The sequence below is a fragment of the Andrographis paniculata genome, unplaced genomic scaffold (assembly GCF_009805555.1).
Source record: "Andrographis paniculata isolate CXL003 unplaced genomic scaffold, ASM980555v1 Contig98END, whole genome shotgun sequence".
NCBI lineage: Eukaryota > Viridiplantae > Streptophyta > Magnoliopsida > Lamiales > Acanthaceae > Andrographis > Andrographis paniculata.
The window spans coordinates 1,463,691-1,481,126 of NW_026137637.1; the positions used below are offsets into that span (position 1 = coordinate 1,463,691).

General features: G+C 31.4%; 2 protein-coding genes and 1 non-coding gene across 7 annotated transcripts; 2 read left to right on the forward strand and 1 right to left on the reverse strand.

Annotated features, from left to right (window-relative positions):
* Positions 1–862: 862 nt before the first annotated feature.
* LOC127243824 (uncharacterized) lies at positions 863–8,334 on the reverse strand. 5 transcript variants are annotated; one of them, XM_051264009.1, is made up of 5 exons: positions 5,111–6,220; positions 2,420–2,594; positions 2,166–2,216; positions 1,870–1,921; positions 863–1,097 (listed from the first exon to the last, which is right to left on the reverse strand). In XM_051264009.1, the coding sequence occupies exons 2-5, from the start codon at positions 2,561–2,563 to the stop codon at positions 907–909; spliced, it is 438 nt and encodes a 145-aa protein (XP_051119966.1). In that variant the 5' UTR covers positions 2,564–2,594; positions 5,111–6,220; the 3' UTR covers positions 863–906. The 5 variants fall into 5 exon arrangements, 3 of the variants coding, with proteins under 3 accessions (XP_051119966.1, XP_051119965.1, XP_051119964.1); XM_051264008.1 differs by having other exon boundaries at positions 2,420–2,593; positions 5,062–6,220; XM_051264007.1 differs by having other exon boundaries at positions 5,659–6,219.
* A 66-nt stretch (positions 8,335–8,400) lies between these two features.
* LOC127244000 (small nucleolar RNA R71) lies at positions 8,401–8,507 on the forward strand. The gene has a single exon (XR_007837077.1). It is a non-coding gene; the product is annotated as a small nucleolar RNA R71 (small nucleolar RNA).
* A 5,388-nt stretch (positions 8,508–13,895) lies between these two features.
* LOC127243872 (uncharacterized) lies at positions 13,896–16,232 on the forward strand. The gene is made up of 3 exons (XM_051264090.1): positions 13,896–14,026; positions 14,138–14,417; positions 15,611–16,232. The coding sequence occupies exons 1-3, from the start codon at positions 13,961–13,963 to the stop codon at positions 16,126–16,128; spliced, it is 864 nt and encodes a 287-aa protein (XP_051120047.1). The 5' UTR covers positions 13,896–13,960; the 3' UTR covers positions 16,129–16,232.
* The last annotated feature ends 1,204 nt before the right edge of the window (positions 16,233–17,436 follow it).

The following is a 17,436-nucleotide window of genomic DNA, read 5'->3' on the forward strand; positions in this document are numbered from 1 at the left end:
TATTTTAAAAAATAAATCAAAAACCCCAAAAGCATATCCACTATGTTCTTACAACGCTATTTTTAAAAAGAATTATACCTTCAATATCATTTTAAAATTTTTAATTTTTAAATTTTGATTAGACTAGTTAGTTATCTTAATGTAATTATTTATATTATACGATAACTAATTTCACTCATACATTCTTAATTATTTTTATTTATTATACCTCTCTTAAATTCTCGTGTCTACAGAGAGAGTAATAAATAACACAAATTTTTTTATAAAAGTAAAAAAAAAAAAAAAAATTCAAATACTAATTACAAAAAAAGTCAAAAAATCAAATATTTAAAATAATAGAGTATATTTTATACTTTTTGACACAATTCTTCATACCACATACCTAAAACCAATTCATCTAAAAATGTGAATACACAGTGTGAATGTGAGTGATTTATTAACTAAGCTTTGTTTATATACACTTTTGGAACTTTTCACACTATTCATTAACCGTAATTTCTTACATTAATATCACACCAAATATCCTTTTACTCTCACAAAAGCATCACATCAAATAATCAACTTTTTACTATTCTAAAAAAAAAAAATCCGATCAAAACAAAAAATCTAAAATTCCAAAACTTCAATCTAAATAAGTCCTAAACTTTCACTACTCCCCTAGTTTTCCATTCCAAATTCTTGTTCATATATTATACACAATATATCTATTGTAGTATTTATATAAACTAAATATATTATGAGGTCTTTCTCTTGTCTACTCGAACCCCTGTGGGACGGGATAGGCCCGGAGGCCTAATTTTTCCTGGTAGGGGAGGTTATGGGCATATAAAATAGTTCCGATAAACATAGTTTCTAAAGTAAATACAAAATCCTACTTTTGAATCTATAATTTAAACTGAAGTTTGTTCATTGCCTGCTTGGTTTTTCTACATTAGAATCATTAACTTCTGAAAATAGTCTAAATTTGAGAATTTTGTGCAGGGAAACAACTGCACTTACTTGTTTGGCCGGGGTTTCGTTGGGATCTATTATGTATTTTCCGGAGAAAAGGCTGGCTTCCGAAGGCCCTGTCTCTTGGTGAACAATAGGAGATCCATCTGTTGAGGAATAAAAACATGTGGTATAAGCCGGAAAGATGTTTGTAGTTTAAAAAACGCAACAAAAACCTCAATATGTGTCGTTGGTATGTTGTAATGCATACAATTTCAGCTTTTTAATATTTAAATAGGTGATGATCCTAGAGTCTCAGGTTTAAGGATAATCCCACCAAAGTTCTATCAACTTAAGAGATTTAAGGCTAAAGAGCACCAAACCCACCTGTGATTTCACGAAATTGCATCAAGTCCTTCGTACTTCTAAAAGTGCGTCAATCTCCCTTGTCGTTTCATAAACTCTGCATCTAACCCCTTAATGGTCCTTATTTAAAGGTGTTTGACCTACACGAGTCTAAACTGTGAATGAATTTCAAAATTTTAATTTCTAAACACCTAAAATTACAAATATATTTATTCCTATTATATTTAACCTTAAAAACCAGCAAATACACTCATAATTAGTTGTTTCTCTCCGGTTTCAAGAGTTTATTTTTACTATTATGTGACACTAAATATAAAAGAAAATGAATATATTAGTAATTTTAAAGGTTTAAAAATCGGTATTCTGAAATTCATTTGCAATTTGAAAGCATTTAGGTCAAACATCGTTAAATAAGAACCGTAGATGAGGTTAGACGCAGAATTTATGAAGCCATGAGGGAATTTGACGCAATTTTAGAAGTATAGGGGATTTGACGCAATTTCGTGAAACCACAGTAAGTTTTGTGCATCTTAGCCACGATTTAATAGTACAATGATAAACATGGCTGCTTACCGGATTGATTGAAAACAAGGCAAGTCCCAATTGTCTCTTCATATTCTCCTATCTGAAATACAAAATGGTTACGTGGATTCGAGTCAGAGAAATTATAAATGAATATGTGCAATCAAATGTCAATTTTCTTTTAACTGTTTCAGGCATTCTAATGGATTTGCCAACAACTTCATCTGATCAGTCGAATTTTAGGGGAGAACATAGCAATGGACCATCAAGCAAAATTTTGTTAGCACAAAGAATCGTCTAGGAAGTATGCATCAGGTGAAAAATCGAATGGATGGATATCGACTCACCAATTTAATTTTGTTATCTATCAGCATAATCGGATTGGGAGTGTCCAGGCCCTGCATAAATCGTTCAAATAATAATCATATTCAGACAACGACAAAACAATGACAATTAACAATGTAATCGATTGTTGATCAAAATCTATGGAAGTGAATTCAAACGTCAATTATCAATGTAATTGATTGTATATCGAAACCTATGGAAGTGAATTCAAACGTGTGAATGTAAGAGAATAAGAGTGGACTGAAATAGTACGTACAGAGAGTTGGTATGGCGCATTGGGAGGAATGCTAATGTGGTCGGAAACGCCATCCAAATCAAGCAAAACGTACTCCTCTTCTTCCTCTTCCTCCACCGCCACGGAGGTGGAATTAGTTCGTGTCTCCAACTCCGAAGCGTCCATATCTTAGGAATCAAAATTATTGGTAGATGACCTGTCGCGCAGTCAATCAAATATTTCACCTAATCCGTGATTACAATTTAATGTAATACAGGGGAAGGGATCGTCTCCACAGGGATTGTGTGATTCACTTTTTCGTATTCTAATGCAGTAAATAAAGGGGGATTTTTCTTTTATTATCTAATTAAAATAAAATAACAAAGCAATTAAATTAAAGGGGAACTGATTATTAAGGGGATGTCTGGCTCAAAGGGTAATGCAGTTATGGCTCTTGTGTTTTATCATAAATTCAATAAAGTTAAAATTCTTATTAAAGTATCAATAAATTGGTTATAGTTACCAACAAGCTCTGACAACCAATTTTTCCTTACAGTGTAGGTAATTAAGGTACGACCGTTAACTACCCCTAATTAAGCAAATAAACCTAGATGCGCCCATTAGAATATTGCCTAACCGCATTCCAATCTAGAAAAATTCAATTCAAAACAATTACTACCTAAGAGAAGCAATTAGATTTGATTGTCTAACCCCCGGGAAGAAACTATTCAACCCGGTTGTCACCTATTCAAGTGCGAATACAATTACGGATATCCTACTTGAATTGACTTTAGATTATCAGACTAATTTAAATATCGGTACCAAAATATTCAATCAATCTAACAATCACAAACGCTATTCTCAAAATTAGACAAATATTGATAATAAAAAAGAACTTTTATAAAGAAAATCAAGAATCTCCAAAACAAAAGAACCAAAATATTATCACCCCTCAAACCACCAGAAAAATGTCTACTCCATAATCAAATAACAAAGAACAAAATAGAAAGATAAAGTCATAGTGGGAGAGGAAAATGTTCTCTGTCGATTTGCTCCTGCGCGGTCTATGAATCTGTCAGTCTCCTGCTCCTGTGCGTTTCTGCCCTAGCCGTTCTCTCCTCCCTAAATAGGCGTGTCTTTTTCTTTCTTATTTGATTTTTGCCCTAATTATTTTGGAGATGGACTTTTGGGCCTTTAATTAATTTTATTTCCTTTTTTTGCCAATTATGCCAAATTTAATATTTGCCCTTTGCCCACAACAAATAAACAATTCGCATATAAATTAGGTAGAATCCAATCAAAATCACCCAAATATCGCATATGATATGAATAGAAAACGCATGCGATTTCTAACTATCAATTCTCTCCACACCTAGATCATGCTTGCCCTCAAGCATAAATTCGAAATAAGCCAAAGAAATTGCAGGCAACTCGATATGACAAGAGAATCCAAAACAACCAATTCAATCTGAATTTTAACACATCAAGCCAAGTCAATCTCACAAGATAAAGTGTATTCTCACATGCTCTCTGAAGGAATTAAGTGTATAATTGGCTCAACACTCAGGTAGTGCAACAAAAGATTATTCTATAGGCTTGAGTGAAAATCAAATCTCCCTTACTTAAGATATTCGAATTTAGCATAGAGAATCAAAGGGACTTTCAACAAGGGTTGTAACGGGGCCTATGGTCAGGGTAGGAAAAAAGACATACAAGAGCTAAAATATGTCAGAAAAGAACACAATAAGAACACGATGCTAGCACATGAAGAACAAATCGGCATAAACAATTAAATCCGTACTCTATTCACTACCCAAACTTTAATAATGAAATTAAATGAAAATACTTTATTAAGATAATTATTTATTTATTTATTTTTGTATTTTTTTTTTTGTTTCTTTTTTTTTTTTTTTTTTTTTATTATTCCTTTTTTTTATTTTTTTTTTGGCTTTTGCCTTTATATATATATATATATATACCTACATAACCCACAGTTATTCCTTCATACTATGACTTATTTGTACCCAAAGTTCGTTTCTAACTACTGCGAAGAAATAAAGTGCATCACAACATGGACTTAAAGTAATTCATTCTAACATATGATTCAAATCGGAGAAGGCTTAATCAAAAGAAGGGTACAAGGGTAAAAGACATGTTATTATAAAAGAAAAATAGGCTAAGAAGGCTCAAATGGGCTAATTAGGGGAATATATTGTGCTGGGTAATAAAGAAAGGCTTAATAGGATACCTAATGCCCTTATCATTTTCAAAATGCAAGACTCGATAGTTGCAAATTCAACATGCATAATCACTCAAGTTCTAGGTCATCTAATTGAGCACTACAAATCACACATGAAAGAAATTTCTAAAAGCTTGAATATATGCAATTTATTTTCTAATGTGACTTTTGGAACATAAGCTCAAATTCTCACAGGGTTCAAACGTCGACTTAACTCAACATATCACCAATCAAATGTCATTAGTCATGCCAAACTAACCTATCACACAAATCACCTTTGACTCACTTCAGACAAATCTAAAAAACATGCAAAATGACAGCAAATCAGGCATAAAAAGTAGCACAAAAAATGAAAAATTTGCCCAAAATTTTGCATAACTCTCCCCACACCTAAAGTATGCATTGTCCGCAAGGTAAAGAAAGCAATAGAAGAAGAGAGGGACTTCCTTGGAGTCCGTAGAGAGTTGTAAAACTGCATTGTGTTATTTGCTTGCCTTGCCAAGGCCTTGTGAGTTGGTGGTGCAGTGGGCTTGAAAAATCTCACGGCTCCTGAAAAACAAACTCACCAACACAGCAAAGTATCCCAAAAGGAGCAAAGAATGTCTGGTTTGTAATTCTACCATGTCAAAACAAAATTGCTCCAAAAGAGTAAGTGCTTGGATTTCTGCCAAATCTCGACAAACCAAATCAATTCAACCGCCTAATGTTCACAACCAGTGAGTAAGTATCAAGGGGTATCACGGGGCTTGGATTCAATCTTAGGTCTCAACAAAGTCAATTCAATTTCATTCCCATCAACTAAGCCAACGTAGACTATAAAAAATCGAGCAAATCAAACAACTAACAACCCATTAACTCAAGCAACCAATTAACCTTATTAACTCAAGACAAATAGTCCATGATCATCGCACCTAAACATTATAAAACACCAATCATAGGAACTGAATTTCAATCTCGATTCCAATTTTAGCAATCGCATAGCCTCAATAAATCCATCTCCAAAAATGGAAAGAATTAGAACAAAGGGATGAAGAAATATTACCCAATTAGAGGATCGGATGCGGTGATAGGAGATGACTGAGCAGGGGAGGAAGAAGTCGAGGGCGACGCGCAAGAGATCGTAGTCTGGCAGAGGACGATCGGCGAAGGGCTCGGCGGCGTCTGGTGGCGTGTGGAATCTGCGGCAGCGTGGAGTCGCAGGGCGTAGGTTCGGTGGAGTAGGGATTTCGCGGCGGGCGTCGTGCCGTGGGAACCTGGAACCGGCGGAGGAGGGGCGGCGCCTGGAGGAGAAGGAGAAGAAGAAGAAGAAGAAGAAGAAGAAGAAGAGGAAGAAGAAGAGGGAGAAGAAGAATAAGAGGAAGAAGATGAACGGCGGAGGCGGAGGGCTTCGGCGCGGCGGAGGGGCGTCTTCTGGCGGAGGGAGGAACCCGCGGCGGGGAGGCTGCGTCTGGTGCGGAAGAAGAAGAAGAAGAACGGAGGCGGAGGCAGAGGGCTTCGGCGCGGCGGAGGGGCGTCTTCTGGCGGAGGGAGAAACCGGCGGCGCGAGGAGGGGAGAAGAGAGAGAGAAAGGGTTTTAATAATTTTTTTTTTTTTGTTTAAGAAAATTGATGTGTCGCCAAGACCTACTAATTAGTTTCAAAAGACCTACACAAAATCAAACAAAATTATCAAAAGTATTATTAGCAATTAAATAAAATAAATAAATAAAATTAAATAAAGCCATTAAATTATTTGGGTTGTCTCTCCCAAAAAGCGCTTTTCTTTATAGTTTTTGAGCTAGACTTCGCCTCGTATCAATTCAGAACATTAAAATCGGCAACGGGTGCTGACTTTATAGGATCAAGTGAGGGTCCCTCGTGGTATGATTTGAAGCGATGTCTGTTGGCCATACACTTTTTCTTCGGCTTAAAATTTTGATTCTCCTTATGACATTTTTTCGTTGCCAGCAATGGTGATCCATTGGGAATCCATCTCCACTTTTCGACAATCTTTTTTCTTTTCTTACTCTCTCCAGTTGATTTTTTCTCTAACTGTTTTATCAACACAGTTCTTCGTTTATTCTCATTACAAACTTCACAAGTTTCCTGCACCACAAAATTAATAACATTAATTGCATATAACGATTCAGATTCAACAGGACATTTGACGGGATTAAAAATATTGAAATGAAATTCTTCTCCATCAAACTCCAAGCTGAGTGTCCCCTTTTTAACATCTATTTTTGTTCCTGCAGTGCACATAAAAGGTTTTCCTAACAAAAGAGGCGGTGGATTAGAGCAGTGCGCATCATGCATATCCAGAATATAAAAATCAACAGGAAAAATCAATTCATTCACTAGAACTAATACATCTTCTATCATACCATCGGGATAAGCATGGGTTCGATCAGCAAGTTGAATAATAATTCCTGTTTCTTTTAGAGGCCCTAGATTTAAAGAGTCGTATATTGATCGAGACATGACATTAATAGCAGCTCCTAGATCTAGCATAGCCTTAGTTATCTCAGTTCTTTCAATCTTACAAGGGATAGAAAACATACCTGGATCACCTGTTTTAGGTGGTACCTTTCTTTTGATAACAACAGAAACGTTCTCACCTGCTATAATGTGCTCGTCCCTTCGCAATTTCCTTTTGTTAGTGCACAGTTCTTTCAAAAACTTCGCGTACTTGGGGATTTGGTTGATAGCCTCCAGGAGCGGGATATTAAGTTCCACCTTTTTGAAGATTTTCATCATCTCTTTTCGTTTGTTCGCCTTTTGTGGTCTTTTTCAACCTATTAGGAAAAGGAGCTGGTTTAGCTTCAGTAGGAGAAACAGAGTTAGAAGGTACCTTTCGTGAAGTTCGGCTCTTTTTCAATCTCCATCTCAATTTGATCTTCATTATGTCCCTTTGAGATAGGAGATGGACCTTCCAATTCCTTTCCGTTACGAAGGGTTATAGCACTTATATTCTTTGGATTAGGCCGGGAGGAACATTCAATCGTCATTCACTGCAAATAGTGATGGCGCTGACATTTGCTGGATTTGGCTCAGGCTGAGCAGGCCAATTTCCTCATTCACGTAGTTGTTTCACCTCCTCTGACACTTGATTGATCTCACCTTGTAATTTGTCAACTGTCGATCTCATCTCTTGTTGGAACTTTTTCGTCTCTTGCTGGAACTATAGGGTAGTGGTAGCCATACACTTCACCAAGTCTTCCAAAGACGGACTGGAGTTGCTTGTGGGTGGTTGGGGCGGCTGTTTCTTATAGAAACGAGGCTGTTGCATCTGCTGCATAGCTCCAAATGGTTGATGAGCATTACTCTGTTGTGCGTTTCCATAGCGCAGGTTTGGATTATCTCTCCAGTCTGGATTGTAGGTGTTGGAGTATGGATTGTACACTGGAGGCCCATTAACACCATAGTTTGCAGCGTTTACATCCACTGCATAGCCTTCTTGAAGGGTTGGACATGCATCCGTAGGGTGGCCTGTACTCGTGCATATTCCTCACGCCTTGACCTGGACACTCGGGTTGAATTTTTCCACGACCATCTTGCGAACAAAGCTCGTCAACTCAGCAAGTTGGTGCTGTATCGATTGGATGGTATGGTCGTTATTGTTTCCGCTCATATGTCCAACATTTCTTGAACCAAATTGTTGCGTGTTTTTAGCCATCCTCGCAATAAGATCCCAAGCTTGTGCCGGCGTCTTATTTACTAAAGCTCCACCACTTGCAGCATCGATGATGTTCCTGTCCATCAATGACAAACCATCATAAAAGTATTGAATCAATAACTGAGGGGAAATTTGATGTTGTGGACATTTAATGATAAGTTTATTGAATCGCTCCCAATATTCATGGAGCGTTTCACCTTATTGTTGCTTGATGCCACATATCTTCTTCCTCAGGATCGCAACTCTGGAAGCTGAAAAGTACTTATCCAAAAATTTCTTTTTCATGTCGTTCCACGTGTCGATGCTTCCAGGTGGGAGATAGTAGAGCCAATCATTTGCAGCATCTTTGAGCGAGAATGGGAAGACTCTGAGTTTGATCTGTTCGTCAGTAACACCTGGTGGTTTCATGCTGGAGCACACCACGTCGAACTCTTGCAAGTGTTTGTGAGGGTCTTCACCTGCAAGTCCATGAAAAGAAGGCAATAAATGAATTAAGCCAGATTTTAGTTCAAAAGCAATAGTGTTATTCAGAGTTGAAAAGTTAATGCATAAGGGCTGTTGCACCAAGTCGGGAGCAACCAACTCCCTTAAAGTGCGGGTATCTTCAGCCATGACAGTTTCTTGATCACTTTCAGAGTCGCTAGAGCTAGAGATTTTGAGGTGGTTTAAAGATTCTGCCAGCTTCGCAACCTGAGCAGCTTTTCGTTGCTTGGCTTCCTTTCGTAGTTTTCGCTCATCCTTCTCGATCTCAAGATTAAATATCAGTTCACTTGTATGAGAAGAACGGGGCATAAACAAAAGGATAAATTAAAATAACACAAAAGAGTAAAACAGAGCGCCAATCCCCGGCAACGACACCAAAAATTGACCTGTCGCACAGTCAATCAAATATTTCACCTAATCCGTGATCACAATTTAATGTAATACAAGGGAAGGGATCGTCTCCACAGGAATTGTGTGATTCAATCTTTCGTATTCTAATGCAGTAAATAAATGATGATTTTTCTTTTATTATCTAATTAAAATAAAATAACAAAACAATTAAATTAAAGGGGAACGGACTATCAAGGGGATGTCTGGCTCAAGGGGTGATGCAGTTATGACACTTGTGTTTTATCATAAATTCAATAAAGTTAATTCTTATTAAAGTATCAATAAATTGGTTATAGTTATCAACAAGCCCTGACAACCAATTTTTCCTTACAGTGTAGGTAATTAAGGTACGATCGTTAACTACCCCTAATTAAGCAAATAAACCTAGGTGCGCCCATAAGAATATTGCCTAACCGCATTCCAATCTAGAAAAACCCAATTCAAAACAATTACTACCTAAGATGAGCAATTAGATTTGATTGTCTAACCCCCGAGAAGGAACTATTCAACCCGGTTGTCACCTATTCAAGTGCGAATACAATTACGGATATCCTACCTGAATTGACTTTAGATTATCAGACTAATTTAAATATCGGTACCAAAATATTCAATCAATCTAACAATCACAAACGCTATTCTCAAAATTAGACAAATATTGATAATCAAAAAGAACTTTTATAAAGAAAATCAAGAATCTCCAAAACAAAAGAACCAAAATATTATCATCCCTCAAACCAGAAAAATGTCTACTTTATAATCAAATAACAAAGAACAAAATAGAAGGATAAAGTCGTAGTGGGAGGGGAAATCTTCTCTGTCGATTTGCTACTGCGCGGTCTGTGAATCTGTCTCTGCCCCTATGCGTTTCTGCGCTAGCCGTTCTCTCCTCCCCAAATAGGTGTGTCTTTTTCTTTCTTATTTGATTTTTGCCGTAATTATTTTGTAGATGGGCTTTTGGGCCTTTAATTAATTTTATTTCATTTTTTCTGCCAATTATGTCAAATTTAATATTTGCCTCTGCACACAGCAAATAAATATTTCGCATATAAATTAGGTAGAATCCAATCAAAATCACCCAAATATCGCATATGATATAAATAGAAAACGCATGCGATTTCTAACTATCAGTAGATTAAATTGCAATCAGAAAACAGTGAACAAGCACAAATTGCAACAAATGCTTGAAACTGAAATATAGTAACAAAACAGCTAAAATATTAAAAAATTCAAAATTGCAGCAAGATTATCATCACTTGTGCTCTTCTATAAATGGAAGATCAACAGTGGAGGAAGGAATGAACTTACAATTTTTCAATGCAGACTTAAGTTGCAGGAGAAGAAGGAGAAGGGACATCGCAATTGAAATTAGCGTCAGGGCAATTTGGGGGCGGAAGGAATGGTGGATTGGATTTTGGGTTATGATTCTCTTGTTTGTTTTTGGACCGAAAAGAAATTTTGAATTTTATAACTAATATTTTATTAATTTTTAAGAATAAAATATTTATTACTTTTGGTAGAATTTAAAAATAATACTCTATTCCTTTTTTACCATTTTCCATATTTTTGTCTCCGTGACTTTTTTTTTTTTTTTAAAGTAAATTTATTACTTTTTAAATATACTCCTTAATAAATACTATAAATAAATTTAATTAAAATTTTTTAATTTTTATCTATCTCCTTAATTAATAAATAGTATAGTATTACTTTTTATTTATATTTATAATTTTTTATTTTTTATAAAATTAATTTTAAATTAATTATAAATAAATAAATATTTATTTATTTGTATTACATAAAATTTTATTATTTACAAAAATAATATCCGATTATATATATTTTATGGAAATATAATGCTAAAATATTTAAAATACCAAAAATTACTACTCATATAAAATATAATAAAATAATATCATAATTTATTATTAATAACTTATTAATTTATGTTATTTGAAATACAGTGTCTCTAACCAAATGAGTCATCTAAGCTGGGAAGGAGCGAGTAATATTTTAATTGTAACAAATAGTTAGAAATAATGTAAAGATAATTTTGCACTCGATGTAGGTAAAAATTGCTTACTTTGTAATAATATATATATATATGTATATTTTGTGAGTGAGCGAGAAAATAATTTTTAGAAAAAGAATACAAAATTTACATATAGAAAAACTTACAAAAAATAATTAAAAAATAATTTCATAGTGTGATTCTTTTAATTTCATTTTTTAAAGAAAGATATTTATCCATCTCAACATAAGTATTTTTTTTTTTTTAATAGTGAGAATATGTAAAATAATTTTGATATATTTACTCAAAAATAGATACTTTTTCTCTCATCAATAAAGTACTATATTACTTTCTACACTTCAAATTGCAAATTATAAGTGTATTTTATATTATTTATTTGTTGTTTATAAAACTTTTTAAGTTGATATATTTTAATACATTGTTAATATATATATATACATATATTATCATAATATAGTAATATATAAAAAGAATAACTATCAAAAGATCATAATAATTTCAAAAAAGAATAAAAAATATGTAATCCAAAACTATTATCTTTCACGTCAAAAAAATATGTTTTAGCAAAAATCATAGGTGTTTCCACGAACTCGCGAAAACATCTTTAATTTTCATTGAGAACAGGTGTTTTATATATATATATATATATACATACAAAATGAACTATTCTGGTGGAAACATAGTATGTTTCTGCAAGGTTATTGAAACAGTCTGTTTTTGCAAAAAAAAATAGTGAATTTTGAATATATTTACAATACCCATAGAAGGTCAAAATTGTTTCTATGTAAGAATTAGTATTGGGGTGCAAATTCAAGTCTTACGTTAGGAGTTATGAGAAAAATTCACACCTTATTATAAGTCCTAAGTGAACTCCACTAGTACGAGGTCTTTCGGAAGATATCCAAAAACAAATCCATACGAGCTCAACCCAAATCGGACAATATCATACTAGTGTTGACTTGACTCTAAGTTGTACTTGATTGACTCTCTCTAGTCTTGTACATGTACTTAAACAAACTTGTACTTCGAAATTAAATCGAGATTTTTTTAATTTTAGCACTGTATTCAGACTGTACGTATATTTCAACAAATTTTCGATAGTACAACGTCATTGTTTATGCCAAGTATAAATGTATATGTAAATATGAAAATTGTAATTATATATAAATATATATGTACCTGTGTTTATAAATATTAGTGAAATATAAATATAAATATATATATATATGTAAATACATATTTATTTGTAATTATTAAAAATAACAAACTAAAATAATAAAAATGAATAGATGGATTTTGAATATATATATATACTTCTATTCTAAATGATTTTTTTTTTTGTCCATCTCATCATAGATGATTATTTTTTATTTATAGTAAATTATCCATAATAAATATATTTAATAAATATAAATTAATTAAATTAAATTCTTAATTTTTTTACATGTAAGATCTATTCAAAAAAATTTATTTTTATATTTCTCTTTAATAAATAAATATTTTTATATATATTTTAAATTTTTTATTTTTATAAAATTAATTAAATTAATTATAAATATATTTTTTATTTATTTATATATAAATTTTTATTTCTTATAAAATAATATTCATATTATATACTAGTGATAAATATTTAAACACATATACAAATTTTCTTTTAATAATATATAAATTCATATTGTTAAAATACAAACAATACTATTCATATAAAAAAAATAATAAAATCATATAAATTTAATATTAATAATTTATTAATTTTACACTATTTAAATAATCATATCCAAAAACAAATGAATTATCTGTTTATGCACCGAGAGAATACTTTTCTTTGTAGATTCGCAAAAAATTTTTTTAAAAATATTGTATTTATTTATTTTTTTATTTCATTAGATTTAGGGGTGTTTGAGAAAGAATTTTTTTAACCGCTTTTAAGCTTAAGTTTATTGAAGAGTTTTTAGTTGTTTGACTAATCAAAAAATTAATTTATATGTTTGATAAATTAGTTTTTTTTTTTTAATGAACTTTTAGGACCCAAAAAACTAATTTATGAAAAGCTAATCAACACAGTGTTTTGGAATAATTTTTAATTATTAAATATAAATCATTTTATTTGTAAAATATATAAATTTATTAAAATTAAATCAAATAGAAAAGATAAATATTTAATTTATTTATATATTTTTTATTATATAAATTTTACATTAAAATTTAATCAACAATAATTATGAAAATAAATATATATACGAAATATTTATTATTTTATATTTTACATATTTTTAATAAAAAATTATTATTGTTTTTAATAAAAATATTTTTTTTTCAAATCTAAAATATAAAAATAAAAATTTTAAAATATTTTTATGATTTTTAATAATTAATACAATTTTTTTTTTTTATAATTTTAAACCAAAATAAATAAAAAATTAAATATTTTTAAAAAAATATATCAATATTCTTAATTATCATTATACGTGTAAATAGCTAATATCAAATAATTTAATACAATCAGCTAATTAAATTAGCTAGTCAAACCAGCCGATTGTCAAACGCACTGTTGATACAAATAAATTGCGATAAGATTACATTACAGCGTAAGCATGACAGGCAGGATCGGAGGAGGACACGTGTCGTTCAGCGCGTTTGTTTTATTTGCAAGGACTTGCCAACGTGTCTAAAAGTCCCTTCTCGTACTTATCCCTTATTAAGAAATAAATAAATAAATACTGAAATTAAACTAATAGAAATTCATTATTAGGGCAGTGAATGAAAAAAATTAAAAGTTGCCAAACATATGGAAGAAGAAAATAGCAAAATAAAAATCGAAACCAAACCCAACACCAATTCCCTCCACATTCTGGTATTTAATTTTAATTTCGATTATTTTGATTACATATATATATATATAATTTTTATTTTATTTTATTTTATTTATTTTAGAATTTAAATTTAATTTATAATCAATGAACAGGAAAAAGGAGACATATTCTTCTTTTACAGACCAAAAGTGGCGAAAGAAGCAGCACATGGAGAATCAGACGTACAGCAATTCTACCTCTTTCTGCGTCCCCAAAATTCCGGCGGCGGCGATGGCAGCTCCGACGGCGGCGCGCAACCGCAGGCGGCGGCGGTTCGGTATATAATAATGGGTCGGAAAAGGCTGCCGGAGGAGAGTGAGAGGAGGCCATTTTGGGGATTCGTACAAATGGTCACAAAACAAATACAACACTTGAAGGATGCACTCAAAGGAGGTCACTTTTTATTTTCACTCAATATTTATAATATTTTTTTTTTCTCTTAAATTAATAATATTATTTTATTAATTTATTTTTATATTTAATGCATTCCAATTAAAAATAAAATTTTCATGCACAACAATGGATTATAAAACATTTTTCAATTTAAAATTTTGTAGAATTCCTAACAATTATAAGTAAAAATTGAAATGAGAGCAAAACCTTGGTATAGTCTTCCTTCTACAATATATGAAATATTAAAATCGAATTTAATTTTTTGTGAAAATAAATAATCTATTTTTATTAGGATTCCTAACAAATTATATAGTAAAAATTGAAATCAAATTTTAGGAGAGCAAAACAATTATATAGTAAAACTTGAAATCAAATTTTATGAGACCAAAGCTTTGGTATAGTCTTTGTTCGTACTCCACCGTCCAATTTTTATTGTCCTAAAATATATTTGCACTGTTTTTTAAGGTGATTGTCTTTTTTGCTAAGATTTGACAAATTTGTCCTTAATTGTATGGTATGGTGGTATGGTAGATGTAGAGATTAAAAGTAATAAATGAATGAAGGGGTAAAAATGCAAAATTTGTGTTTAAAATAGGACAATAGTTGTTAGACGTAACATTAGTTTGTGGACGGAGGGAGTATATGAAATGCAACGTGAGTTTACTAGTGCGCATTTTCGGGTAGCGGCTGCGGATTTTCACTGTCATTAAAAAAAAAATTAAAAAAAAAATTAAGTACAGATGGCATTAACTAGCTAATATTATGGCTGGTGAAATTTAATAAATTTTCATAATGTCGGTAGTAACAAAAAAATAAAAAATAAAAAATTAGATACATGAACTTTAGGGCGTCAGTTAATAAATTTTATCCTAATATCATTAATAACGGAAAAAGTGAATATAGGTATATGAACTGGTTAAATTTAGTATTAATACCATTAGTAACGTGAAAAGTAAATTTAGATTAAAGTTGGGCGAAATTTAATAAATTTTATCCTTAGTGTCATTCCAACGGAAAAAGTGAATATAGGTACATGAACTTTAGGGCGAAATTTTTAATAAATTTTATCTTTAATGTCATTAGTAACGGCAAAAATAAAATTAGAAATAAAAAAATTTTATTACAAAAATGCTATTTTTTTTTTAAAAAAAAAAAACATACGGTACATAACAAAAATGTTATTTTTCTTTTAGAAATATACGAGACAACGACGAAAGGACAACGGCATTTACCCGATGCAAGAGCGGCCGGGGAAGGCGTGTATTCGATCCTTAGTCACAACCGGGGAAGCAACCAAACACACACTCATTTAGTGTACAAGTTAGAGTTTCCGGTCGAGGGCAATGTAGAGGGCTCGGGGCCGCAAGAAGCCTTAAACATAGCACGCGAGGCGTCGTTTATAATCCAAATAAAGAATCCCGACCATCACGTGCAAAGTGGATTTAGAGGACTAGACAAAAAAAGAAAGGCCGTATATCCGGCGCGGCTTCAAGGGATTTTTGGGCATCGGCGATATCACCCGGCCGATCCTCCGGATTTCCTCGACTATGAAGGTTGCGAGTTTCTTTTGATATCGGCGTCCGATGATTTAGAACAAGAGCTTGGTTTGGAGATTGGGTCGGAGGGCGCCGGAGAGTGCTCCGATCTTGTGAATATGCTCGGGGAATCTACGGTAGCGACGCAACCGTTGTTTGAGGGTACTTGGATATGATTTTGGAACCGATGTATAGCTTGATCTAACGGTTAAGTATATCTGGTACTTGAACTTAAGTGGCATGGTAAACTATGTGAATGTTAGGACTTTTGTTTTGTTAAGTTTTTGGAAGCCTTGTTTTGAGTGTGTTACAATAGTTTCAAGCTAATTTAGGGTGTGATTTGTGGTTAAATAATACTTTCTTCGTCCGATTTTAAATATCTCATTTATTTTTATATTATTGTACTTAATATTAAAAATATTTTTATAATTGTATAATTTTTTGCACAAATATTATTATAATAGTATTATAAAACACTAATAGAAGTATTTTTATCATTTTTTTTAATTTGTATTATATTTTTACATAAATAAAAGTGTTTGTTTGGGGGTTTGGATTTTGAGTTGTGATTTGAATAGTAAAATTTTTGGATTTGAATAGATGTAAGATGTGGTATAAATAGGTGTTGATGTGATGTTTTGAATGTAAAATTGATTTTTATAAATATAAAAAATAAAAAATAGGTGTTTGATTTGATATTTTGGGGGGAAAAATGGATGAATAATGTATTTAAAATAAAATTGATTTTTATAAATATAAACAATAAAAAATAGGTGTTTGATTTGATATTTTGGGGGGAAAAAATAGATGAATAATGTATTTAAAATCCAATCTACCAAACAAAAACACCCATAAAAGAATTTTATTTTTTCATTAAAAAAATATTATATTTTATATTTTATAGGTTTCGTATGTAAATTTAAATTTAGTTTTAAGTGAAGTATTTTGTGTATTTTTGTTATTTTTGGGTGCTGGTATAATTTTATTTTATTTTTCTGAGATGATATACTCCCTCAATCCTAACAATATATCTGTTTTTCTATTTTTGTTCGTCCCATAACAAAATATCCATTTCTTTTTTAATAAGTGTATTATCCACCTAACATTATAAATACCTTTCAAATTTATAATATATTACACAAATATCATTACATTTATATCATACAATATTAATAAGGGTAATTTAGTATTTGTACTTTTATTCTATTACATCCCAATATAATACTAATATTTATAAAATTCCGTGCAAAAAGTAAATAGATAGATACATATGGGACGGAGGGAGTATAATTTTATTTTTAGAAAGTGATATATAATTTTATTTTATTTTAAATGATATATTATAATTTTATTTGAAAAATAATACTATATAATTTATTTTTTTAAAGGTGATATATAATTTTATAAATAAAATATAAATTATATATTTTTTAGTAATAATGTAAAAATAAATTAAAATTATAATGAAAAATTATACAAAATAA

Coding starts and splice junctions, on each gene's coding strand:
- LOC127243824 (XM_051264009.1), bottom strand. CDS start 2,563: ATGGACGCTTCGGAGTTGGAGACACGAACTAATTCCACCTCCGTGGCG. Junction 2,217..2,419: donor ATGCGCCATACCAACTCTCT/GTACGTACTATT, acceptor CGATTTATGCAG/GGCCTGGACACTCCCAATCC. Junction 1,922..2,165: donor TAGATAACAAAATTAAATTG/GTGAGTCGATAT, acceptor TTTGTATTTCAG/ATAGGAGAATATGAAGAGAC.
- LOC127243872 (XM_051264090.1), top strand. CDS start 13,961: ATGGAAGAAGAAAATAGCAAAATAAAAATCGAAACCAAACCCAACACC. Junction 14,027..14,137: donor CCAATTCCCTCCACATTCTG/GTATTTAATTTT, acceptor ATCAATGAACAG/GAAAAAGGAGACATATTCTT. Junction 14,418..15,610: donor GAAGGATGCACTCAAAGGAG/GTCACTTTTTAT, acceptor TTTTTCTTTTAG/AAATATACGAGACAACGACG.